Here is a 27,118-nt window from a genome sequence, read left to right on the forward strand (position 1 = left end):
AAAGAGTCAAATCTGTACTGCGTATTTTGGTCTCCAATAGCTCATTTGACTCACCATGAGCCCATGTACAGTATGTCCATAATCATGTTTGGATACTGTTTGGAGATCCACAGCAACTAAACGAATGTGCACATTAGGGAAAATCAGTCAGTAGCATTTCTTCTTCTAGCATTTCAGAGGTCATACCACGTAGATGTGTTGGGTTCTCGTCGTGCGCTTCTCCACGCCTCTCCCATAGGCTGCAATAGAACTGGCCCCCCCATGGAACGTCAGTATGAAAGAATGTCTCTTCCTTCTTAAAGGTTCCTTGTTCTTCTTGGTTGTTGTGCTCACCACCGCACCACCTGGCTGCTGTAGTCCTCTGTGGTGGCTCTGTCCTCCAGCCCCTTGCCCTCCTCCTCCTCCTCCCCCTCCTCCTCCTCCCCTCCCCCCAGTCTCCACAGCTGGGCCAGATAGGTCCTGTGCCGCCGCTGCCTCTCCTGCCGCCTGCGCAGCCGCTCCTCCCGGTGCCGCTGCTGCCGGCTGCGCTGGTAGCGGCGCAGGAACAGCTCCTTGGCGTAGTCGTACAGCTCGGCGTCGAGCGCGTTCAGCCCCTCGATGCGCCGGCGCACCTCCTCGCTGATGCCCACGCTGGCCGCGCGCGTGCTGTTGATCTGCGTGAAGGCCTGGATGAAGCGCAGGCCGAACGTCCGCTCGAACAGGTACTGCGTCTTGCGCTGGAACTCCGTCAGGCCGTAGAAGGCCATGTTGCGCAGGTTGGCCTTGGCGCTGGCGAGCAGCACGTGGCCGCGCTCCAACTCGCTCGTGGAGGACATGTTGTAGCAGCCCACCAGGCTGAGGTCGGCCAGCATGCGCACCTGTAGAGACGAAACGGTATGGACATTTTCGTATCATGGTTACAGTGACCAAAATGATCACGGCTAGCGGTATTATCGCAGTATTGTTAAAGGCACTGAATGCGATATTCAGCCCTACTAGATGCCAGCAAACTGCTATTATATATCGACCGAGACAGACAGGCGAGTAATATTATTCAGAGCACTGAAGGAAGCCACGCCCCTCTCTGTGTTGTGAAAACTAGCTTGTTCTTTCCAAGCCTGTCCAAGCGTCGGGCTGTTGCTTTGTGCGTGTGGCATGCGTGTTGTTGTTGTTGTTGTGTTTCATAGACTTTTTGTTTACTACTGCTCTAGTGCGACATCCAGTGGGCAAAAACAAAATCGCATGTAGTGCCTTTAAAATGTGCTGAAAATGTTAAAAAACTCACTGAAATAATTTCATCAAGTCTTATATTGAAAACTCAGACCCACAAACTACCAATACACAAACTGAAATCATTTCACCAAGGCTACTCGCCCTGCGTCTCGGAGACCGTTGCTGACTTTAGTTGACGGTGGACAGTATTTACCATGTTTTTCAAAGCGCTGTAGGCAAAACGCGGTTTGAATGATAATTCCATTTTGAAACGGTAATAGGCTACTTCATTAAAGCGTATAATGATTTTCATCACTACGCACCTGCCGGTTGTTGGCCAGGTTGGAGGGGCAGTTCATGAAGTGTGCCAGGGTCACGCCGGTCCAGTCTGGGCCGCTGTAGCAGGCGGGGAGCTCGTCCTGTGTGGGCAAGCGGCCATCGCACACGTGGAGGGCGGTCTTCCACGTGGCGCCACGCTGCACGTGTTTCCACTCGCTGAGGTAGCGCGACACGGGGTCGCGCAGCATGGTGATGTAGTAGAAGTTCCTGCAGAGGGAGACAAGGAGATACATGAGCTGAGGTGCTTGACGACGTGCATGTTAGATCATGATCAATTGCAATCCCCCCCCCCAATTTTTTAATTCCATTTTACTTAAAAAAAATAAAAATAAAAATTATCCTGGTTGCTACTCCACCCTCTGCCGATCTGGGGAGAGCCGAAACTGGCTCCATGCTTCCTCCGAGACATGGGCAGTTAGCCAGCCGCTTCTTTTCACCTGACAGGGGAAGCATCACTGGTAGGACATAGCACGTGGGAGGTTCACGCTATTCCCCTCCCTCTGAACAGGCCCCCTTCAACGACCAGAGGAGGAACCACATTAGCAACCAGGATATTGCATGTTTTTGGTGAAGGGGGTTCCTATATGAAGGAAACCCCCGGGAGGCACGGGGAGAACATGCAAACTCCACACAGAAAGGCCCTTTTGACGACCCCACCCGGGCGGTGGGCACTCGAGGACATGCGGACGGGCACGCATTCCTTCAGCGTTCACAGCGTCCCAGGTGAGAATCGAACCCAGGACCTTCGAGCTGTGAGGCGACAGCGCTTACCACTGCACCACCGTACCCCCCTAATTTCTTTGTTTTAATATGCATTTTTTTTGATCGCCAAAGGGAAATCTCAGTGGGGGATGATGATATTGTACATCAGACTTCTGATATCCTGTCGAGAAAGGAATATGATTTGGACGAAATATCACAACCCCACTGTGTTGCCGAGTCCGGCTTGGTCCATACAGGCACAATTGGCTGTGTCTGCAGGTGGGAAGTCGGAGTTAGGGGTATGTGTCCTGGTTGCTGCAGCAGTGCCTCCTCTGGTCGGTCGGGTGGGGCCTGTTCGTGGGGGGAGGGGAACTGGGGAAATAGCGTGATCCTCCCACACGCTACATGCTGTGGGTGAAACTCCTCGCTGTCGGGGGGAGAATGAGCGGCCGGCGACTGAGTGCACACGTAACGGAGGAAGCATGTGCTAGTCTACAACTCTCCGTAGATCGGTAGAGTAGGTGGGGAAGCAGGGGAAATTGGCCAAGTACAATTGGAGAGAGAACGGGGGGAGGGCGAAATCTGAAAAAGAAATGATAAAAAAAAAAAAAAAAAAGCAGATAGATACTGTTGTTTATATTGAAAATGTGACAGACTGGGATCTAAATGAAAAACATTTGGTTCGTCAGACGCCGTGAGAGAACAGTCGCATAGAAAGCAATGCAAGACGAATGGCCCACTTATCAAAGCGTGCATTCTCAACATGCCACCATGCAAAGATTACTGCGGGATTCTTCTCACCAAACCCATTTATTTGTGCCTACATCCCATCTTTTCTCATCTTCAGCAGCACCTTCCTTTTGTGTGTGAGCGTGTGAGTGTGATTTTCCTTGAACCTGCACTTCAGCAATCACTGTGAACCGTCCCCACAGAAACGCAGCCTACTAAAGAACACGCAGCTTTTCCCTCGTGTCCTTTGAGCTCGCTGATTGCCAGCGTTCACAGTGAGGCGACTGAAAAGAGTTCCATCGCTACAATTTCTTCTAAAGCAAAAAAAAAGGACACGGAGACAAAATGGGGAAATTGAAAATGACGGCCGTGCACTCGCAGACCGCAGTGAGTGACCTTTACTCTGTCGGGAAGAGATGAAAAAGTGAACATGTAATCCCGTTTCATTGTGCTTCATTTGCTGGGTCCACACGTCCACTCAATCAATAGCTCAATAAAGAAGATAAAGAAGAGAGATTCAAGGACGTTTTGTCCCAACACGTTGGAACATTCCTTTTTAAGCCTGATTTTATGACAACACATTCTCACTCCGAACTCATCTCACAGAGCCGCTTTGTCAAGCGCCTCTGGCGACCTCCGTAACGCTCCGCGGAGCCTCCGGCGTTTTATGCAACGCGCTCTGTGTGGAGCAGCCCTCCGTACCGCGTTGTATGGCGCTTGCCAAAGCGCTGATATGATGTCTGATATGATGGCAGAACACACTCACAGACATGCACTCCCCCCCACAGATAATGGCTGCGTTTCCCTAAAGCTTCTTAGCGCTAAGAAGCTAAGTTAACCCTTCTTAAGGCCCCCTTAAGAAGCAAACGCGTTTCCCAATTGCTCATTGAGTGCCAAGGACGAGTATGTTCGTCAATTCGTTTAGTAACGTAGAGTGCCAAGGACGAGTATGTTCGTCAATTGCGTTTTTTGACGGTGGGACGTGGATCAAAGCCTCAGGCATCTCCTGTACAAATATTGTAGCTATTGAAGGTGTATAACCTATTTTACGGACTCATTAGGTGCTCTCCAGATTAGAGAAAGGTCCGGAAAACAGCAGGAAAAAGCCCCATGATGAAAGAGAAACCGCTCATGCTGCAGCCAGAGCCATATAGATGGCTCTGTCTGCAGCTGACGTTGGCTGCGAACAGCAGTCAATCCGCGCCCACAACTGAGCCTCTCTGTCTCTGTCTGTCTGTCTGCATAGTTTCTCCACACGATTAGCCGCCAGAAAGGCAGCACCCGACGCCGAAGGGCCAAACCTTTCCCTGCAGTCCGGTTTGGCATTTCCGTGTCGCGTTGGGAGCCGCCGCACAAAAACGGAGCGCTCCGAAAATAGACTGGGTGCGTGTTAGGCTGTGTGTTAGTGTGGGGAGGAGTTTGCAGCTGAGGGGGGGAGAGGGGGGTGGGGCATGCAGGGCACCACACAACTACACCACGTCACTACATCAGAAAATATTAGCTTCAGACTCAGTGAATGTGCTTGAAATGCTTAATTTCACAAAAGGCGGAATAACTCAGCTTCTAATTTGAAACGTGTCTTTTTGCTCAAAACAACCTATCTTCTCCGGCTCATAACTAAAGAACGGAAAATGGTATCAATAAACCTTTTTTTGTAGATGATAGAAGAGAGTCTCATCGTTCTTTGTGCGTGTTCGGTGTTTACATAGTAATATCACACAATATTCTGTGGGCCTCGAGAAATCACTGAAAACGCTCTGAAACTCTGGCACTGGGAGCGTCCGTTCTCCAAAAGTGGCTGGCACTCAATGAGTTAAGAAGGTTTTGTAAGAAGGGTCTTACAGGGTCTGGGGCATTCTTAACACCTTCTTAATGACGAAACACTGGCAGATCCAGCCGCGTCAGGCAAAAGGAGATACTTGTGTCCACTGTTCCTCTTGTGTTTTTCCCTTTTCCCTTTCTTTCATGCACCCTTTAGTGTTTAAAATTGGGGAACACTTGAAAATATCCCCTCTATGTAATATGGTTACTTGTGTTTTAAATGTTTTACCGTACGCTATATTCATCTAATCAGAATGGATTCCTTTTATAATAAGAATGTTGTGGATTTATATAGCACCTTTCACAGAACCCAAGGTCGCTTAAATTCTGTAGTGTTTCCCGCAATTTTGTTGTATGCTGTGTATATAAAGCAATTTGAACTGCAGTCCATGTCTGAAATAAATAATGTTTAATAGAAGAAGTTCTTGTTTAACATGACCACGATTAGGTTATTCTACAACAGTGTTTCTCAACCACTGGGTCGTGGCCCACTGGTGGGCTCAGAGTGCCATCTAGTGGGCCGCAGAGGACCTCTCACATCGAGATGGTGGACAGCTCCAGTTAAGATGCTTCTTAAGAGCCTTCTTTAGCGATGTGTTAAGAAGGCTGTTAAGAAGGCGTTTGGGAAACACTTCTTTGGAGCCTTCTTAACTCCTTAAGAAGCTTCTTTGTTGGGAAACGCAGCCAATGTCCACGGCACCCACAGTGGAGGATAAGCGAATTACAAAGCCATCTTCGCCTTGCTGGGCGGAGGACACCACTAGATGGACACCCCCAACCCCCCCCCCCTCGCCATGCTCACAACGCTGCCTTTGTTGTACTTCCTGGGAGACAGCTCACTCTTTTCCACCTCCACTGCCTATCATCTATCTGTACAGCTAACCGCAAGACAGCCAAATCAATACATGTCTATGCTTTCATTGTGACCTGACCTATTGACAGAGAGCAGCAAATGTCAAAGCTCTCCTCTTACTCATGTCAGGGACAGCGGCGGGGTCACATGAAACGTATACTATGCAACTATTTCATCAAAGAATATACAATATTCGTATATATAATATATATATATATAATATATATAATATATATGCCTAAATCATCGCTTATGACCCATGGAATTGTGTGGCGGTGTTGTTGCAGAGATGCTGCCCCCTGCCTGTATTTTCGTGTTTTCACAATGTCTTGCTGTGATCTGTGTGGTGTGGTCGAGTGAGGGTGACAGTAAATGGGGAGAGCGAGCGGCGCAGTTGACAGCGGTTATGTTATAAAAGCACAAATAAACACACACACGTGACGTCACACACACACACACCTCCAAACCGTGGAGGTCCAAGCACCTTGCAAAACGCTTCGGGAAGCAGACGCATTTCCTGTTTTCATTTAGAATGCAGTCCGCTGAGCCTGCTCTGCCGGGCTGCTCCGCTCTGAGCGATGTGATTGGCTGGGCGCTACACGCCCCCACGTGGGACTCTGAACATGTTTCCACCCAGAAACGTCCCAAACAGAGTAGGGCTGTCACTTTTTATTTCGAAATTCGAATTTAACTTCGAATGTGGGGGAGGAGGGCATGTTCGAATGTATAATTGACCTGTTCGATTTTTTTTTTTAATTAACCAAAATTAACCAACTGCTGCTTGCTGGTAATGTTAATCCCAGTCTCCAGATTTCTCGCGCTAGTCTCTTCTGAGAAAGATTGTCTCCAGGGTCTGAAAAGTTGTCTCGAGTTGGATGCAGCCAAGTTTGTGAGGCAGTGTTGTGACTGTGAGCGTCCAAGCTAACACGTTGGGCCGATGCCCGGTGGCCTGGCCTGCAAAAAAATAAAAAATAAAAAATAATTAACCCAAAAACTTCGCAAATATATTCGAACGTTTTGCGGGCATTTAAAGTTCGTTCGAACTTTATTTTGGGAAAAAGTGACAGCCCTAAAACAGAGCAACACATTGTGAAAACATGAAAATACAGACAGGGGGCAGCATCACTGCACATAAACACACTGCCACACAGTTCTATGGGTCCTAATTTGATGATTGAAAGGGGAAACATTTGTATGAGTGTATGTAATGTTTTGAATGAAATACTGTAGGTGCATAGTATACCTTTAAAAAAAGACACGAATGATTACTTGTCGGGTGAACATGTTGAGGTTTTGTTATGCAGGAAACACCGTCTCATATCCAACTAGCATTTCACTGTTTATTATACCTGAGAATGACTATGGGTTCACCAGTAGGTAGGTGGGGCTCTGACTCAAACGTCTAAAAAGCGCTTTCAGCAAAAACACAAAAGAGAATTTCTCATCTAATGCACTTTGTACATTCTCTGCTTTTAATCTTTTTTACATTGTCCGTCTGAAGCCCACTGCATATCTAAATGAAAAAAGCACTGCTGAAATCATCTTTTTTTATACGCTTTTCTCGTCTGTATCTTTTCTGATATAGCATGTTGGTTGATGAGGCTTTACTGGGCTAAAACAACAATCTCCGCCATGTATTTCCCTGAAGCTCTCTGGTTAGGTATCTGTCTGATTCACTGGGCAAAAACCCCACACTCAGAGAGACCTGAATGAATATTAAACAAAGGAGATAAACTCAGAGCCTCTGGCATACAACAGGAGAGTCATTGTCAACTTGTCAACACAACCAACCGTGTGTGTCTGTGTGTGTGTGTGTGTGTGTGTCTGTGTGTGTGTGTGTTGTGTGTGTGTGTGTGTGTGTGTGTGTGTGTGTGTGTGTGTGTGTGTGTGTGTGTGTGTGTGTGTGTGTGTGTGTGTGTGTGTGTGCATGTGCGTGTGCGTGCATGGTTGTGCCTTTGCTTGTGTGTATTCCACCCCCCCCCCCCCCCTCCCCCTCCCCCCGCCCCCACCACCCGTTTTCTCCCCAATTGTGCTTGGCCAATTCCGCCTGCTGTCCCGGGCAGGAAAAAATATATATTTTAGATTCAGCCCCGCCACCTTCCCCCCCCCCCCCCATTCATGCATGTTTATTTTTGTTTTTTGCTCGAAATATTTTATGGTCACTCATGATTCAGTACAGGGCTGGTTGGCTTGGCTCCAGGCTTAAAACTCTTTATAATAAGGAATCCCCCCCCCCCCCAAAATGTCTGTGGAGAAAATGAATGGGGAATTCTCTGATGTTAAGTTAACACTTTCAGTGCCACGGCCCTTGGGCAAAAGGTTGCTTGCTGTGCCACATAGGCCGCAATGCATTTTAAAACAGTCATATAATTTCTTTAATAATTACTATGTAAACACTGAACACGCACAAATAACGATGAGACTCTCTTCTATCACCTGCAAAAAAAAGTTTATTGATCCCATTTTCCGTTCTTTAGTTATGAGCCGGAGAAGATAGCTTGATTGAACGAAAAAAATAGCTTTTTTTCTACGAGCTGAGATAATGAGCCTTTTGTGAAATTAAACATTTCAAGCACATCACTGACTCTGAAGCTAATTTTCTGATGTAGTCACACCTCAAAAATAATTTCCTTCAATAAAACAGTGAAGGCAAGGGAATTTTGTTTGGAAGAATAATATTTTTAGCTGAAACCAGCAGCGCTGGCGCCTGCATGCGCTGCTGGTTGCAGCTTCTTGCTGATCTTTTGCTGCTGGTGGGCATCGGATATTCTGGCTTGCGTTTGCCAACCCTGTCCTGCTGTCTGGGTCTGTGTTGTGTACTTGGCTCTGCGTGCCCACCTCCCCCCCTCCTCCCCCCCCCCCCCCCCCCCCCCCCCCGTTGTGGGAGGAGTGTCTCTCTGCTCTGCTGTTTTCTCGTTTTCTCTGCCTGTGCTCAGCACTGAAAAAGTCTGCTAGATCCTGCTTTTTTACAGCCGCGTGTACCAGCTCCCATGCTTCGAGTTGAGAATAATAACAAATCCACGGCTGATCATGTGTTGCAGCGGACACGGAGGCTGTTGCAGCGGACATCGAGGTGCTCAATTGTGATAGCAGATTGGCTGCTGCAGGGGCACAGCTAAACGTTGCTTCAATGAAGCCGCTGCATACGGACGGATGCGATGCGATTTCCTTCCCCCCAATGACTTCTTCTGTGTGTTTCACTCCACGTTCTCTCATCTGGAGAGCGCTGTCGCCACCTAAGGGTTCTGTAAAATAGGTTAGACACATTCAATACCTCTGAATATTGTAAGAGGCGATGTAAGAGGCATAGATCGACACCCCCCCGTCAAAAAAAAAAAATCGAGTTATGACGCCATTTGGCGTCGCTGGCACTGTACGGTAAATTTCTAATGACGCCATATGGCGTCGCTGGCACTGAATGTGTTAAGTCACTGTTGAGCTTTATAGTGAAAATCTCAGCTAAAACAGGTTTTCTTTTTATTATGTCTTTTCAAGTCAACTTGGCATCTCAGGGCTTGTGGAGACTTGGACTATGCCAGGTAAGTAGTTTTTTTTTTTTTTTGGTCACCATCCTCATTCAATAGACCTCCCCCCAAACGCCCACCGCCGCCATATGTTCTCGACATAGCGCAGCAGCTCTCAAGTGACAGCCTATCAGAGCAGTGTTTATAGGAAGCTAGCCACCGTTAGCGTTACCTGTATCGTTCCAATTGTGTTCGGATGGTGACCTGCGTTAGGCATGGCTGTATTAATGACAGCAATAAAGTCCCCGTGGTTTGTTTCTATCTCTACCGTCCACACAGACGTGAAGGGAGCGAGACGGAGGATACGTCAGCAGCACAGGAGAGGTGTGTGGATAGTTGGGAGAGACAGGTGAAACTTTCTGACAGCTCCTCACAGCAAAGTCTGTTCACCTCGTTTTTTCTTTTGTTTATTATTACAGGCATTAACGGCAGCATACAAACAACAACTCTGTTTTTTTTTTTATTGCTGTCATCACTATCGCTATTTTGTAATGGAACAGAAACGACAATAAGGCCGTTACTATAGTTGTCAGCTGCAGGACGGTATGTCAACAATATGGAGCTGTCCGGGGTTAGCGAATAAGGTCTATTGTTCTGCAACGGTGTTTTCCTGTGAAATTCCACAAATGTTTTGTGGACTAAAACACTTGATCCGTCCTTCCATCGGCATGTGGGTGAGTAGATAATGACTGAATTTTCATTTTTTTGGGAGAATTGATCCCTTAATCCAGCTTCCTTCCCACCCTGCAGACACGACCAACTGTGCCTGGATGCCCGACCAAGCCGGAGGTAACACGGGGGCTCGAACCTGCAACCCCTCGTGGTCGGTGGGTGCTGGGCAGGGAATCTACCGGTGCACTACCCAGGCACCACCTCTGCTTGTGTGTGTATTCCTAAGGGTACGGCTAGTGCCCTCTAGAGAGAGAGAGTGGCGTCAGCGGAGGACCAAAATGCGTGACTCATTAGCCAATGAATGGCCAGGAAAGGGTCTCGCGCTACTTTTGAATACTAAAATAAAGCTGATAATGTACAATTTGATTCAAGAAAAAAAAAACGTTCAAAGTACAACACAAACTGTCCATTTCGCTGCAACTCGACAGTGCTGCTTAATCCAGGACCTTACTTCCTGGAACTCTTGAGAGAAAAAAAAAACTGGTCCATTGGAGTGAATGGAGATGTGGCGACTCTTCTATATACACGGCTCTGGGTACGGCTAATTCCCCTTGTCGCATTCTGCAACCGATCAATCCAACGCCTCTTTCATGCCCTTCTCACATGCCTGCTCACCTTTCTCCATATTGAAAACACACTTCCTATCGATCGCCCACCCCCCCCCCCCCTCGCCCTCGCCCCCCATCTCTCTCTCTCTCTCTCTCTCTCTCTTTGTCCCTCTCTGATTGTCTCTCTCTGACACTCTCTAAATCACTATCAAAAAGCTCTACAACAGCTAAAGAGGAAACTCACAACAAAAGATCAATATCTGCCTTGTTAATTCACTCACTAGCATCGAGGACAGCATCCGTCTCTCGTGATAAAAGCCTTCATGGAAACCATTTAAAGCTACTGAAGATGCACTCCTTATTGAAAGTACCTAACAGTCAGCAATGGAGCACTGCAAGGATGATGTATTTTTGTCAGTGGGCAAGCTCCGCCCCTTTCCCCTGAAGTCTTTGTTTAAGCTGTAATTCCTCGAATGGCCACTTGAGGCAGGACTCAGAAGTCCCGTCGTTCCTGTTAAAATGCCCTGCTTTGTAACAGTAATTACACATCTTTACAGCCTGGCCGTTAACAAGATTTTGGTCTATATAGTTAATTTCACCTTTTCATAAGAACTGTAGGGGGGTCATATCTTATATAACTCGCCCATCTGGAGTAAAATAGATGATAGAAAAGGGGGTGATTGACAGATCACCTATAGCAGGCGGAGCTGCGGCTCTGGTAAACCTCCCATCTCACGTGAGCTGCGGAAGGACTCAACCCATTCCCTCCCACTCTGCTGACGAAAAATCAAGATGGCGACGGCCAACGAATCAACTCCAAACGGGAGACCAAAATGAATGGGATAGCTTTGTCCATATTTCTTAGGTCAGTTATTTTTGTAGGCTTACCCAGAAGCCCCTGCACTTCCCTGGTTCTTAGGGGGGAAAGGCAATGGGATTTCTGCATGGGAATTTCGGTTTGAATGCATGAAATAAGGTCTGTGGTTAACAAACGTTTATGAAACAGCGAAGTTTGTGTTCAGCAAGATAATCTTCACAGACAAGGAACGCAGGAAAAACACATTTACGTAAGAGGCCATTTACACCCGGCGTTAACATGCCTTTTCTGCCATCAAATTGCAATCTGATTGCAATCTGATGGCAGAAATCGTTGTCCTCTCAATCCGTATAAAGTTGCTGTAACCAGATTGAGAAGACACATTGCATTTAGACTTGTGTTCAATGTGTACACAATGCATCCCTGACCACCTCCGGAGGTGGTTTGGCCGATCAGATTGCAATCCTTCTTCAATGTGTCTTGGGGTGTTTACACCTGTACTTTCAAGTGATAAAATACAATCTGATTGCAATCTGATGGCAGAAACCACATGTTAATGGCAGGTGTAAATGGCCTCTAAGAGCTGGAACTGCTTACATCCAGGTCTTCCGGACTCATTCCTGCGGTACTTTATCTTACAAGTACCATGGTCAAGATTTTGGGTGAGTCAGGCATTCAGTCAGGAATGGAGAACGGTGATGATGTCATCAGTGATGATGTCATCAGTGATTATGTCATCAATGCCAAACTTGGGCTGTAGAAAGATGGTAGTTTCCTCGAATGGGCTTGAACGGTGATGTCATCATCAGTGATGTCGTCAGTGATGATGTCATCAGTGATGATGTCAGTGATGATGTCATCAGTGATGATGTCACCAGTGCCAAACTTGGGCTGTTGAAAGATGCCTCGAATGGGCTCGAGTTGCATGAGGTCAGTCGCCTGGTTGTTGTTGCTCCATGTACATACATTTGGTCCTGGGCCGAAGTTGCCGTTGTCGACGTTCAAACTGCAGCGCGTTGCTTTGAGTTCCATTTGTCCGTGACGAACTGTTCACCGCTCCACCTCAACATCACACTCTTCCATCAAGCCTCGGCAATGAACTATCACTTTCGACATCGACACACATCAGTGCTGTTGGGAGAGAAGAAGCCCTTTTGAAACAAGCAGGGGACTGCGCACATCGATTTCACAGCAACGCCGGGGTGTTGATAACTCCCACAGCTTGAGCAAAAACATCTTAAAGGTGTTTCTGTGCCCACAAGGGAATTACTCTGAGAAGAAGAAAAAAAGACTTCTCGACCTAGCAACATGGCGTCTCTGAGAGTCCTACTTCTTCACCCCAAAAACACTTAAAAAAAAAAAAAAAAAAAAAAAAACAGCCCTCTGGTTGTGATGACCGGCTGAAAACTTCGAGGCTGTTTGCCGGGCAAAGTCACACTTGATTTCTCACATCCAACTGAAGAGAATCAACTCCCGATCCCGTGGAGGAATGGAGGTATTTTAGGAGGTTTATTTCCTGGAGAGAACACTGCACAAGAAGATCCATCTTACCACCTTGTCACTACCATCCACGACAGCGTGTGTGTGTGTGTGTGTGTGTGTGTGTGTGTGTGTGTGTGTGTGTGTGTGATCATGGCAAAATGTGGTCCTGACCTGGAGACACCTACTGTATTAGCTAGCGGGAGCCGGGAGCTACCACAAAAGTGGTCTTGAGTACTTTGCCAGGTGTTTATGTCTGTCTGCCTGTCTGTCTGTCTGTCTGCCTGTCTCCCTGTCTGTCTGTCTGCCTGTCTGTCTGTCTGTCTGTCTGTCTGCCTGCCTGTCTGTCTCCCTGCCTGTCTGTCTGTCTGCCTGTCTGTCTGTCTCTGTCTGTCTGCCTGTCTGTCTGTCTGCCTCTCTGTCTGTCTCTGTCTGTCTGCCTGTCTGTCTGTCTGTCTGTCTGTCTGTCTGTCTGTCTGTCTCCCTGCCTGTCTGTCTGTCTGTCTCCCTGCCTGTCTCCCTGCCTGTCTGTCTGTCTGCCTGTCTCCCTGTCTGTCTGTCTCCCTGCCTGTCTGTCTGTCTCCCTGCCTGTCTCCCTGCCTGTCTCCCTGTCTGTCTGTCTGTCTGTCTGTCTGTCTGCCTGTCTGCCTGCCTGCTTGTCTGTCTGTCTGTCTGTCTGTCTGCCTGCCTGTCTGTCTGTATGTCTGTCTGTCTGTCTGTATGTCTGTCTGCCTGTCTCCCTGTCTGTCTGTCTCCCTGCCTGTCTGTTTGTCCGCAGTGACGACAACACCCGAAGTTGGTCCCCGGGCGCTGTACGAGAAAGCGACCACTGCTCCTGGCCTGCCCCCCGGAGGAAAGGACATGCCTGGATGGGTTAAATGCAGAGGACACTTTTCAACGGCCACTGTCAGCATGAGTGTGTTGTGGCCGCATGCATGTGTTGTGGTGTTCGTGTGACAATAAAAGACGGGGCTTGTCCCGTTACGAGAGTTTTTTTTTTAAGATTTGTCGACTGTGAAAGATGCAGTCTCAGAACTTGACACTTGTGTAGTTCAGATCAAAATGAAGGCCAAGTTTGAAAATGGGTGTGGCCAGAGGAAGGGGACCGGAGCTAGGCAGGTAGGAAGCAGGGAAGGGGCCATACATTTCCGGAACAGAAATCTGAACTTTGGATAAAGCCAGGTTAAAAAATGATTTTGTTCATATATTAGAGCCAAAGGTTTTTAGAGGGGGGATTTTTAATATCTCTATTTATCACTCCATGAATCAGAAAATAATGTCAACAGTCATTAGAAAAACACCATGTTTTTAGGAATACAATGTTATATAAATCAGGCTATGAAAGATATAACAACCCCCTTTGTAAAAACCCTTCAGAACATACCGGAAAGTTTTGCTCTATAAGTGCTAGTGAAATGGAGATTTCCGGCTCCGAGGATGAGAAAGAGAAAACAGCCCTTTTACCCTATTCACCTGCCATGTCTTCCCTCCATTGCATTTGACAAAGCAGATGAATGGGCCGATTTAAGCTTAGCCAACTTGACTGTGGGAGGATGGATGACCACGGAGGAGCAAGCCTAACAAACTACAGCAAGATGACCACGGAGGAGCAAGCCTAACAAACTACAGCAAGATGACCACGGAGGAGCAAGCCTAACAAACTACAGCAAGATGACCGGAGGAGCAAGCCTAACAAACTACAGCAAGATGACCACGGAGGAGCAAGCCTAACAAACTACAGCAAGATGACCACGGAGGAGCAAGCCTAACAAACTACAGCAAGATGACCACAGAGGAACAAGCCTAACAAACTACAGCAAGATGACCACAGAGGAACAAGCCTAACAAACTACAGCAAGATGACCACAGAGGAACAAGCCTAACAAACTACAGCAAGATGACCACGGAGGAGCAAGCCTAACAAACTACAGCAAGATGACCACGGAGGAACAAGCCTAACAAACTACAGCAAGATGACCACGAAGGAGCAAGCCTAACAAACTACAGCAAGATGACCACGGAGGAGCAAGCCTAACAAACTACAGCAAGATGACCACGGAGGAGCAAGCCTAACAAACTACAGCAAGATGACCACGGAGGAGCAAGTCTAACAAACTACAGCAAAATGACCACGGAGGAGCAAGCCTAACAAACTACAGCAAGATGACCACAGAGGAACAAGTCTAACAAACTACAGCAAGATGACCACGGAGGAGCAAGCCTAACAAACTACAGCAAGATGACCACGGAGGAGCAAGCCTAACAAACTACAGCAAGATGACCACGGAGGAGCAAGCCTAACAAACTACAGCAAGATGACCACGGAGGAGCAAGTCTAACAAACTACAGCAAGATGACCACGGAGGAGCAAGCCTAACAAACTACAGCAAGATGACCACGGAGGAGCAAGCCTAACAAACTACAGCAAGATGACCACGGAGGAGCAAGCCTAACAAACTACAGCAAGATGACCACGGAGGAGCAAGTCTAACAAACTACAGCAAGATGACCACGGAGGAGCAAGTCTAACAAACTACAGCAAGATGACCACGGAGGAGCAAGTCTAACAAACTACAGCAAAATGACCACGGAGGAGCAAGCCTAACAAACTACAGCAAGATGACCACAGAGGAACAAGCCTAACAAACTACAGCAAGATGACCACGGAGGAACAAGCCTAACAAACTACAGCAAGATGACCATGGAGGAAGAAGGCTAACAAACTACAGCAAGATGACCACAGAGGAGCAAGCCTAACAAACTACAGCAAGATGACCACGGAGGAGCAAGCCTAACAAACTACAGCAAGATGACCACGGAGGAACAAGCCTAACAAACTACAGCAAGATGACCACGGAGGAGCAAGTCTAACAAACTACAGCAAGATGACCACGGAGGAACAAGCCTAACAAACTACAGCAAGATGACCACGGAGGAGCAAGTCTAACAAACTACAGCAAGATGACCACGGAGGAACAAGTCTAACAAACTACAGCAAGATGACCACGGAGGAGCAAGTCTAACAAACTACAGCAAGATGACCACGGAGGAGCAAGCCTAACAAACTACAGCAAGATGACCACGGAGGAGCAAGTCTAACAAACTACAGCAAGATGACCACGGAGGAACAAGTCTAACAAACTACAGCAAGATGACCACGGAGGAGCAAGCCTAACAAACTACAGCAAGATGACCGGAGGAACAAGCCTAACAAACTACAGCAAGATGACCACGGAGGAACAAGCCTAACAAACTACAGCAAGATGACCACGGAGGAGCAAGTCTAACAAACTACAGCAAGATGACCACGGAGGAACAAGCCTAACAAACTACAGCAAGATGACCACGGAGGAGCAAGTCTAACAAACTACAGCAAGATGACCACAGAGGAGCAAGCCTAACAAACTACAGCAAGATGACCACGGAGGAACAAGTCTAACAAACTACAGCAAGACGACCACGGAGGAGCAAGTCTAACAAACTACAGCAAGATGACCACAGAGGAGCAAGCCTAACAAACTACAGCAAGATGACCACGGAGGAACAAGTCTAACAAACTACAGCAAGATGACCACGGAGGAGCAAGTCTAACAAACTACAGCAAGATGACCACGGAGGAGCAAGTCTAACAAACTACAGCAAGATGACCACGGAGGAACAAGCCTAACAAACTACAGCAAGATGACCACGGAGGAGCAAGTCTAACAAACTACAGCAAGATGACCACGGAGGAGCAAGTCTAACAAACTACAGCAAGATGACAACGGAGGAACAAGTCTAACAAACTACAGCAAGATGACCACGGAGGAACAAGCCTAACAAACTACAGCAAGATGACCACGGAGGAACAAGTCTAACAAACTACAGCAAGATGACCACGGAGGAACAAGTCTAACAAACTACAGCAAGATGACCACGGAGGAACAAGCCTAACAAACTACAGCAAGATGACCACGGAGGAGCAAGTCTAACAAACTACAGCAAGATGACCACGGAGGAGCAAGTCTAACAAACTACAGCAAGATGACAACGGAGGAACAAGTCTAACAAACTACAGCAAGATGACCACGGAGGAACAAGCCTAACAAACTACAGCAAGATGACCACGGAGGAACAAGTCTAACAAACTACAGCAAGATGACCACGGAGGAACAAGTCTAACAAACTACAGCAAGATGACCACGGAGGAACAAGCCTAACAAACTACAGCAAGATGACCACGGAGGAACAAGTCTAACAAACTACAGCAAGATGACCACGGAGGAACAAGCCTAACAAACTACAGCAAGATGACCACGGAGGAACAAGCCTAACAAACTACAGCAAGATGACCGGAGGAACAAGCCTAACAAACTACAGCAAGATGACCACGGAGGAGCAAGCCTAACAAACTACAGCAAGATGACCACGGAGGAGCAAGTCTAACAAACTACAGCAAGATGACCACGGAGGTACAAGCCTAACAAACTACAGCAAGATGACCACGGAGGAGCAAGTCTAACAAACTACAGCAAGATGACCACGGAGGAACAAGCCTAACAAACTACAGCAAGATGACCACGGAGGAGCAAGCCTAACAAACTACAGCAAGATGACCACGGAGGAACAAGTCTAACAAACTACAGCAAGATGACCACGGAGGAGCAAGCCTAACAAACTACAGCAAGATGACCGGAGGAGCAAGTCTAACAAACTACAGCAAGATGACCACGGAGGAGCAAGTCTAACAAACTACAGCAAGATGACCACGGAGGAGCAAGTCTAACAAACTACAGCAAGATGACCACGGAGGAGCAAGCCTAACAAACCACAGCAAGATGACCACGGAGGAACAAGCCTAACAAACTACAGCAAGATGACCACGGAGGAGCAAGTCTAACAAACTACAGCAAGATGACCACGGAGGAGCAAGCCTAACAAACTACAGCAAGATGACCACGGAGGAGCAAGCCTAACAAACTACAGCAAGATGACCACGGAGGAGCAAGTCTAACAAACTACAGCAAGATGACCACGGAGGAGCAAGCCTAACAAACTACAGCAAGATGACCACGAAGGTGTTTCTGTGCCCACAAGGGAATTACTCTGAGAAGAAGAAAAAAAGACTTCTCGACCTAGCAACATGGCGTCTCTGAGAGTCCTACTTCTTCACCCCAAAAACACTTAAAAAAAAAAAAAAAAAAAAAAAAACAGCCCTCTGGTTGTGATGACCGGCTGAAAACTTCGAGGCTGTTTGCCGGGCAAAGTCACACTTGATTTCTCACATCCAACTGAAGAGAATCAACTCCCGATCCCGTGGAGGAATGGAGGTATTTTAGGAGGTTTATTTCCTGGAGAGAACACTGCACAAGAAGATCCATCTTACCACCTTGTCACTACCATCCACGACAGCGTGTGTGTGTGTGTGTGTGTGTGTGTGTGTGTGTGTGTGTGTGTGTGTGTGTGTGTGTGTGTGATCATGGCAAAATGTGGTCCTGACCTGGAGACACCTACTGTATTAGCTAGCGGGAGCCGGGAGCTACCACAAAAGTGGTCTTGAGTACTTTGCCAGGTGTTTATGTCTGTCTGCCTGTCTGTCTGTCTGTCTGCCTGTCTCCCTGTCTGTCTGTCTGCCTGTCTGTCTGTCTGTCTGTCTGTCTGCCTGCCTGTCTGTCTCCCTGCCTGTCTGTCTGTCTGCCTGTCTGTCTGTCTCTGTCTGTCTGCCTGTCTGTCTGTCTGCCTCTCTGTCTGTCTCTGTCTGTCTGCCTGTCTGTCTGTCTGTCTGTCTGTCTGTCTGTCTGTCTGTCTCCCTGCCTGTCTGTCTGTCTGTCTCCCTGCCTGTCTCCCTGCCTGTCTGTCTGTCTGCCTGTCTCCCTGTCTGTCTGTCTCCCTGCCTGTCTGTCTGTCTCCCTGCCTGTCTCCCTGCCTGTCTCCCTGTCTGTCTGTCTGTCTGTCTGTCTGTCTGCCTGTCTGCCTGCCTGCTTGTCTGTCTGTCTGTCTGTCTGTCTGCCTGCCTGTCTGTCTGTATGTCTGTCTGTCTGTCTGTATGTCTGTCTGCCTGTCTCCCTGTCTGTCTGTCTCCCTGCCTGTCTGTTTGTCCGCAGTGACGACAACACCCGAAGTTGGTCCCCGGGCGCTGTACGAGAAAGCGACCACTGCTCCTGGCCTGCCCCCCGGAGGAAAGGACATGCCTGGATGGGTTAAATGCAGAGGACACTTTTCAACGGCCACTGTCAGCATGAGTGTGTTGTGGCCGCATGCATGTGTTGTGGTGTTCGTGTGACAATAAAAGACGGGGCTTGTCCCGTTACGAGAGTTTTTTTTTTAAGATTTGTCGACTGTGAAAGATGCAGTCTCAGAACTTGACACTTGTGTAGTTCAGATCAAAATGAAGGCCAAGTTTGAAAATGGGTGTGGCCAGAGGAAGGGGACCGGAGCTAGGCAGGTAGGAAGCAGGGAAGGGGCCATACATTTCCGGAACAGAAATCTGAACTTTGGATAAAGCCAGGTTAAAAAATGATTTTGTTCATATATTAGAGCCAAAGGTTTTTAGAGGGGGGATTTTTAATATCTCTATTTATCACTCCATGAATCAGAAAATAATGTCAACAGTCATTAGAAAAACACCATGTTTTTAGGAATACAATGTTATATAAATCAGGCTATGAAAGATATAACAACCCCCTTTGTAAAAACCCTTCAGAACATACCGGAAAGTTTTGCTCTATAAGTGCTAGTGAAATGGAGATTTCCGGCTCCGAGGATGAGAAAGAGAAAACAGCCCTTTTACCCTATTCACCTGCCATGTCTTCCCTCCATTGCATTTGACAAAGCAGATGAATGGGCCGATTTAAGCTTAGCCAACTTGACTGTGGGAGGATGGATGACCACGGAGGAGCAAGCCTAACAAACTACAGCAAGATGACCACGGAGGAGCAAGCCTAACAAACTACAGCAAGATGACCACGGAGGAGCAAGCCTAACAAACTACAGCAAGATGACCGGAGGAGCAAGCCTAACAAACTACAGCAAGATGACCACGGAGGAGCAAGCCTAACAAACTACAGCAAGATGACCACGGAGGAGCAAGCCTAACAAACTACAGCAAGATGACCACAGAGGAACAAGCCTAACAAACTACAGCAAGATGACCACAGAGGAACAAGCCTAACAAACTACAGCAAGATGACCACAGAGGAACAAGCCTAACAAACTACAGCAAGATGACCACGGAGGAGCAAGCCTAACAAACTACAGCAAGATGACCACGGAGGAACAAGCCTAACAAACTACAGCAAGATGACCACGAAGGAGCAAGCCTAACAAACTACAGCAAGATGACCACGGAGGAGCAAGCCTAACAAACTACAGCAAGATGACCACGGAGGAGCAAGCCTAACAAACTACAGCAAGATGACCACGGAGGAGCAAGTCTAACAAACTACAGCAAAATGACCACGGAGGAGCAAGCCTAACAAACTACAGCAAGATGACCACAGAGGAACAAGTCTAACAAACTACAGCAAGATGACCACGGAGGAGCAAGCCTAACAAACTACAGCAAGATGACCACGGAGGAGCAAGCCTAACAAACTACAGCAAGATGACCACGGAGGAGCAAGCCTAACAAACTACAGCAAGATGACCACGGAGGAGCAAGTCTAACAAACTACAGCAAGATGACCACGGAGGAGCAAGCCTAACAAACTACAGCAAGATGACCACGGAGGAGCAAGCCTAACAAACTACAGCAAGATGACCACGGAGGAGCAAGCCTAACAAACTACAGCAAGATGACCACGGAGGAGCAAGTCTAACAAACTACAGCAAGATGACCACGGAGGAGCAAGTCTAACAAACTACAGCAAGATGACCACGGAGGAGCAAGTCTAACAAACTACAGCAAAATGACCACGGAGGAGCAAGCCTAACAAACTACAGCAAGATGACCACAGAGGAACAAGCCTAACAAACTACAGCAAGATGACCACGGAGGAACAAGCCTAACAAACTACAGCAAGATGACCATGGAGGAAGAAGGCTAACAAACTACAGCAAGATGACCACAGAGGAGCAAGCCTAACAAACTACAGCAAGATGACCACGGAGGAGCAAGCCTAACAAACTACAGCAAGATGACCACGGAGGAACAAGCCTAACAAACTACAGCAAGATGACCACGGAGGAGCAAGTCTAACAAACTACAGCAAGATGACCACGGAGGAACAAGCCTAACAAACTACAGCAAGATGACCACGGAGGAGCAAGTCTAACAAACTACAGCAAGATGACCACGGAGGAACAAGTCTAACAAACTACAGCAAGATGACCACGGAGGAGCAAGTCTAACAAACTACAGCAAGATGACCACGGAGGAGCAAGCCTAACAAACTACAGCAAGATGACCACGGAGGAGCAAGTCTAACAAACTACAGCAAGATGACCACGGAGGAACAAGTCTAACAAACTACAGCAAGATGACCACGGAGGAGCAAGCCTAACAAACTACAGCAAGATGACCGGAGGAACAAGCCTAACAAACTACAGCAAGATGACCACGGAGGAACAAGCCTAACAAACTACAGCAAGATGACCACGGAGGAGCAAGTCTAACAAACTACAGCAAGATGACCACGGAGGAACAAGCCTAACAAACTACAGCAAGATGACCACGGAGGAGCAAGTCTAACAAACTACAGCAAGATGACCACAGAGGAGCAAGCCTAACAAACTACAGCAAGATGACCACGGAGGAACAAGTCTAACAAACTACAGCAAGACGACCACGGAGGAGCAAGTCTAACAAACTACAGCAAGATGACCACAGAGGAGCAAGCCTAACAAACTACAGCAAGATGACCACGGAGGAACAAGTCTAACAAACTACAGCAAGATGACCACGGAGGAGCAAGTCTAACAAACTACAGCAAGATGACCACGGAGGAGCAAGTCTAACAAACTACAGCAAGATGACCACGGAGGAACAAGCCTAACAAACTACAGCAAGATGACCACGGAGGAGCAAGTCTAACAAACTACAGCAAGATGACCACGGAGGAGCAAGTCTAACAAACTACAGCAAGATGACAACGGAGGAACAAGTCTAACAAACTACAGCAAGATGACCACGGAGGAACAAGCCTAACAAACTACAGCAAGATGACCACGGAGGAACAAGTCTAACAAACTACAGCAAGATGACCACGGAGGAACAAGTCTAACAAACTACAGCAAGATGACCACGGAGGAACAAGCCTAACAAACTACAGCAAGATGACCACGGAGGAGCAAGTCTAACAAACTACAGCAAGATGACCACGGAGGAGCAAGTCTAACAAACTACAGCAAGATGACAACGGAGGAACAAGTCTAACAAACTACAGCAAGATGACCACGGAGGAACAAGCCTAACAAACTACAGCAAGATGACCACGGAGGAACAAGTCTAACAAACTACAGCAAGATGACCACGGAGGAACAAGTCTAACAAACTACAGCAAGATGACCACGGAGGAACAAGCCTAACAAACTACAGCAAGATGACCACGGAGGAACAAGTCTAACAAACTACAGCAAGATGACCACGGAGGAACAAGCCTAACAAACTACAGCAAGATGACCACGGAGGAACAAGCCTAACAAACTACAGCAAGATGACCGGAGGAACAAGCCTAACAAACTACAGCAAGATGACCACGGAGGAGCAAGCCTAACAAACTACAGCAAGATGACCACGGAGGAGCAAGTCTAACAAACTACAGCAAGATGACCACGGAGGTACAAGCCTAACAAACTACAGCAAGATGACCACGGAGGAGCAAGTCTAACAAACTACAGCAAGATGACCACGGAGGAACAAGCCTAACAAACTACAGCAAGATGACCACGGAGGAGCAAGCCTAACAAACTACAGCAAGATGACCACGGAGGAACAAGTCTAACAAACTACAGCAAGATGACCACGGAGGAGCAAGCCTAACAAACTACAGCAAGATGACCGGAGGAGCAAGTCTAACAAACTACAGCAAGATGACCACGGAGGAGCAAGTCTAACAAACTACAGCAAGATGACCACGGAGGAGCAAGTCTAACAAACTACAGCAAGATGACCACGGAGGAGCAAGCCTAACAAACCACAGCAAGATGACCACGGAGGAACAAGCCTAACAAACTACAGCAAGATGACCACGGAGGAGCAAGTCTAACAAACTACAGCAAGATGACCACGGAGGAGCAAGCCTAACAAACTACAGCAAGATGACCACGGAGGAGCAAGCCTAACAAACTACAGCAAGATGACCACGGAGGAGCAAGTCTAACAAACTACAGCAAGATGACCACGGAGGAGCAAGCCTAACAAACTACAGCAAGATGACCACGGAGGAGCAAGCCTAACAAACTACAGCAAGATGACCACGGAGGAGCAAGCCTAACAAACTACAGCAAGATGACCACGGAGGAGCAAGCCTAACAAACTACAGCAAGATGACCACGGAGGAGCAAGTCTAACAAACTACAGCAAGATGACCACGGAGGAGCAAGCCTAACAAACTACAGCAAGATGACCACGGAGGAGCAAGCCTAACAAACTACAGCAAGATGACCACGGAGGAGCAAGTCTAACAAACTACAGCAAGATGACCACGGAGGAGCAAGCCTAACAAACTACAGCAAGTGCTGTAAAACACATCGGCGGAGCGGGGATACACAAACGGACATGGTGAATGAAAAGCTAAATTAGACTAACAGGCAGAGTAGCTATTAGACTATTAGGCCATCAGAGGCTGGAGCACCAGCAACAGCGGGCCTACAGGTTAATGCCGCCCCTCCAGTGAATTTTGTAATTTTTAAGATATTTCATGTGTTGGTGAGTCATGCACTGGTCTGTTGATTAGCCACACTGTTTGCCAGTATTTATTATTATTATTGTTGACAAATAACCAAATTTTGTGCTCAAAGTAAAAAAAAAAAAAAAAAAAAAAGCTGTTAAAACGGGTGATGATGTCAGACATAATAGTGGTCTGACGTCTTATTATACCTTAGGTGTGGTATAATAATCATATACTACGGTCTGAAGTGATCTATTGCTGATATAAAACGGTTACCATAATAATAATAATAATAATAATAATAATTATTATTATTATTAAAACAGCTTGCCTCATTTCATTTCACGCTTCGCACAGTGAGTGGCCCTAACTGTGGTATACTGACTGTGGTATATGCTCAATATACCACCGCTGTGAGCCAATCAGATTGCTTGATTTGAGAGAGCCATTTTATAAACAGTAAATAGCCTCTGGCATTACCTAGCTGTTAGCTACGTTTGTTAACCAAGTGTTCCCCAGGCTCAAAACGCCGCCGATAATAAGTTAACCAGTTGGAGTCACGTCCTTTCCATAAAGCCCAACAGCCTTGATATCTGTTGGCCGGTTTGTCGGCAATAAACAATATGGTGGCTTCTAAACGAACGTTTTTTTTCTTCAGCGATATGACCGTAAACGGTACGGCCGCCCACTTCCGTTGTACCACAGCCAAAGAGTTTACTGAAGGCGAGAGGCGACGCTGTTCTGCTCTTTTTCCCTACAACAGCGCCTGCAGTCATGATATTGCAGTGGAACAAACTATTAAGCTCCCGGGTTCTTATCAATGTCAAAGTTCTTTGGCGAAAAGGATGACATGGGACATTTTGGCGAGATGATTGGGCGAAGCAGCTCAGTTGTAGAGGGACCAAGGCAGTCTCATCACATCAGCCTCTAGACTATAGGAGAGGTCAAGGCAGGATCCATTTTCACTCATCTCTCTCCAACCTCTCTTACTAATTTAATCTGCGTCTGGCAATTACAGGCAAAACTATCCCTGTCCCATCTGTGCACGACAACAGGCGCGCACACGCGGAAACACACACACGCACACACGCACGCGCACACGCACTTGAAACACAATCCGCTCTGCCTCGGCCCCGAGCCGCGAACGGCAAGCAACTGCACGGTCCATCAATAGTGCACTTTCACTGTCCATTAAATGGCCCAGTTCCAGGGAGAATAGGCAGGTAGCATTACACGATACATCATATCTAGAGAGGGAGAGACAGCTTGAGGAGGAGAGAGGAGGAGGAGGAGGAGGAGGAGGAGGAGGAGGAGGAGGAGGAGGAGGAGGAGGAGGAGGAGGAGGAGGAGGAGGAGGAGGAGGAGGAGGAGAGGGAGAGAGATGATGATGATGAGCACGGAGCGCAGCGCTGCACTGTGATCTCCACTGGTCTCACATATGAGATGCTATTTTCAGCCATAAAGGAAAAGCCCCAGGGACCCTGGTGTGGAGACCAGGGAAACAAGACTGCTTCCAGAAAGATGTGTGGTGTCCAGGCCGCAGAGATTTTTTCTTTTTTCTTTTTTTGCAAGTCCAAGTCTCAAGTCTTTGGTCACAACACAAGTCCAAGTCAAGTCTCAAGTCTTTGGTCACAACACAAGTCCAAGTCTCAAGTCTATTATGGATGAGCGTTCTATCGTCTGCTAGATTGCCAATGCCATCTGGTCTGCTTAGAACACTGCATCGCTAAAACTAAGGAATTCAAAGCATGTACTGTATTATCCTCCCTCCTTTATCTATTAGAATGCAGTATCAGCAGCAATGATTAGGTGGCATTTAGTAGACATTTCCTTAGTGTCAATGGTAAAAAAAAAAAAAAGATTGTTCACAAGTCCCCAAATGTCAAGTCTCTCAAGTCTTTGAGGACGAGTCTCAAGTCAAGTCTCAAGTCACTGTGTGTGTGTGTGTGTGTGTGTGTGTGACTTAAGTGCGGCTCAACTTAGTCCAAGTCTCAGGTCCAAGTGCCCAATGCCGTATGCAAGTGAGGGTGCGCGGATGTGCTTTTGCTAAAGCTAGGCGGCAGATGGGGATTCTCCAGATGACATTTACAGTTGGTTTTCCAAACACAGGCACAATCACTGTAGCGTTAAGGACATCCTGCACGCACACACACACAACAACCTGGCGTGTGCAGCTTAGTAGAGTCTTAGCGCTAACCTTTGCTTGACATCTTAATCTTTGCAGCTTTGTGAAGTGTCAGCCAGTCCTCGAGGTCCATGTAGATATGGCATATAGGGAAATGGACGACTTTATTGTGCAACGGTCACATCTATCCACACAAACTATTGGGCAATTTCTGAAAGGCAATTGACTTCTATATGTTTTCTTGCAGCATTCTGAGATTATTTTTTTGCAAGTCTTTGAAACTCGGTGAGTCATTATTACAAACAAAAAAAACATGCTTTAAAGCAGGGGTGGGCAACTATTTTTCATGGGGGGCCACATGAGAAACCCAGATTGTTGCCGGGGGCCGAACAAATATTGTCATGCCGTAACTCATGGATGGGCAACTTTGATGATAGAGAGGGCCACAAAAGTTTTTCTTGAAATAAACCAGAATATGAGTGGGTTAATTTAAGCATAAGTATCAGTAAGTGGCCCGGGATTCTTAAAGTCTGTGTTGAGGGTCACACAAGAACAAAAATGCACTCTTGAAGCTAAATAAATCCAAAACCAACAAGTTAATTATTTAAATTTCTACTTCAATGTAGAACAGTCATTTCTTACACATGAGATTACTTTTAGCCTTTTAGTCATAAATATTCCATATTCCAGACTGAAATGCTATAACAGAAGAGTATTGCCCAGAATGACATGAACATTTGGACACTTATTCAGCGGGTATATTGAATGTTGCGTTCAAGTGCACTGTAAAAAAAGATAATATATATATATATATATATATATATATATATATATATATATATATATTTATTTATTTATTTATTTTTATTTATTTTTGCAATATTATCGCGGGCCACACAGGGGGCACGGCCCGCGGGCCGTATGTTGCCCATGTATGCTTTAAAGGGTACCTCTTGAAGTTGTGCTAGACCACAGAATAACCTCCCCCATGTGCTGCAACCTAACCGGTGTCACCTATTGGCCTTTTTCACCAGCAGCCATTTTGTGTCCAAAAGGCAGGAAGTAACATTAATGAGGGTTTCCAACTTCCAATCCATTTAGGTGTTCCAGTGCCTCTCATTAATGTTTTGCTTGCACCTGTGTTACTTCCTGCCTTTTAGACAGAAAATGGCTGAGGTCAAAAAGGCGAATACTGCAGTGGTTCCTATAGGCCGGTAAATTTGAAAAATTAACGTTAAATCATGAAAATAAATCTGCTCAGGAGGCACTAATTGCAACTCTTTCACTCAATTTCTTATTTTTAAGAAATTAAGAATTATTTTGAAATGATATTCTTCAAAAGGTGGATTATCATTCATTCATTGCATCATACTATGTTTTCTCTTGCTGTTTTCAAAGCAGAATGTTGTAGTCGGGTAAAGGGGGTACTTGGATTCAGAAATCAGGGAAAGGGGGTACTGAAGCCAAAAAAGTTTGAGAACCTCTGCCCTATAGGCTATGCAGCGCTGCT

General features: G+C 46.9%; 1 protein-coding gene across 1 annotated transcript in view; it reads right to left on the minus strand.

The window, feature by feature from the left end:
* Positions 1–329: 329 nt before the first annotated feature.
* LOC310773998 (heparan-sulfate 6-O-sulfotransferase 3-B-like) overlaps positions 330–27,118 on the minus strand; it is a gene marked incomplete at both ends in the record, with an annotated part of 45,014 nt that continues 18,225 nt past the window's right edge. Inside the window, 2 exons of the mRNA XM_083634048.1 lie at positions 330–857; positions 1,515–1,737. Coding sequence (XP_083490174.1) covers positions 330–857; positions 1,515–1,737 — 751 coding nt within the window. The remainder of the gene's footprint in view (positions 858–1,514; positions 1,738–27,118) is intronic.

Source organism: Poromitra crassiceps (assembly GCF_964638095.1).
Source record: "Poromitra crassiceps genome assembly, chromosome: 3".
Taxonomy (NCBI): Eukaryota; Metazoa; Chordata; class Actinopteri; order Beryciformes; family Melamphaidae; genus Poromitra; species Poromitra crassiceps.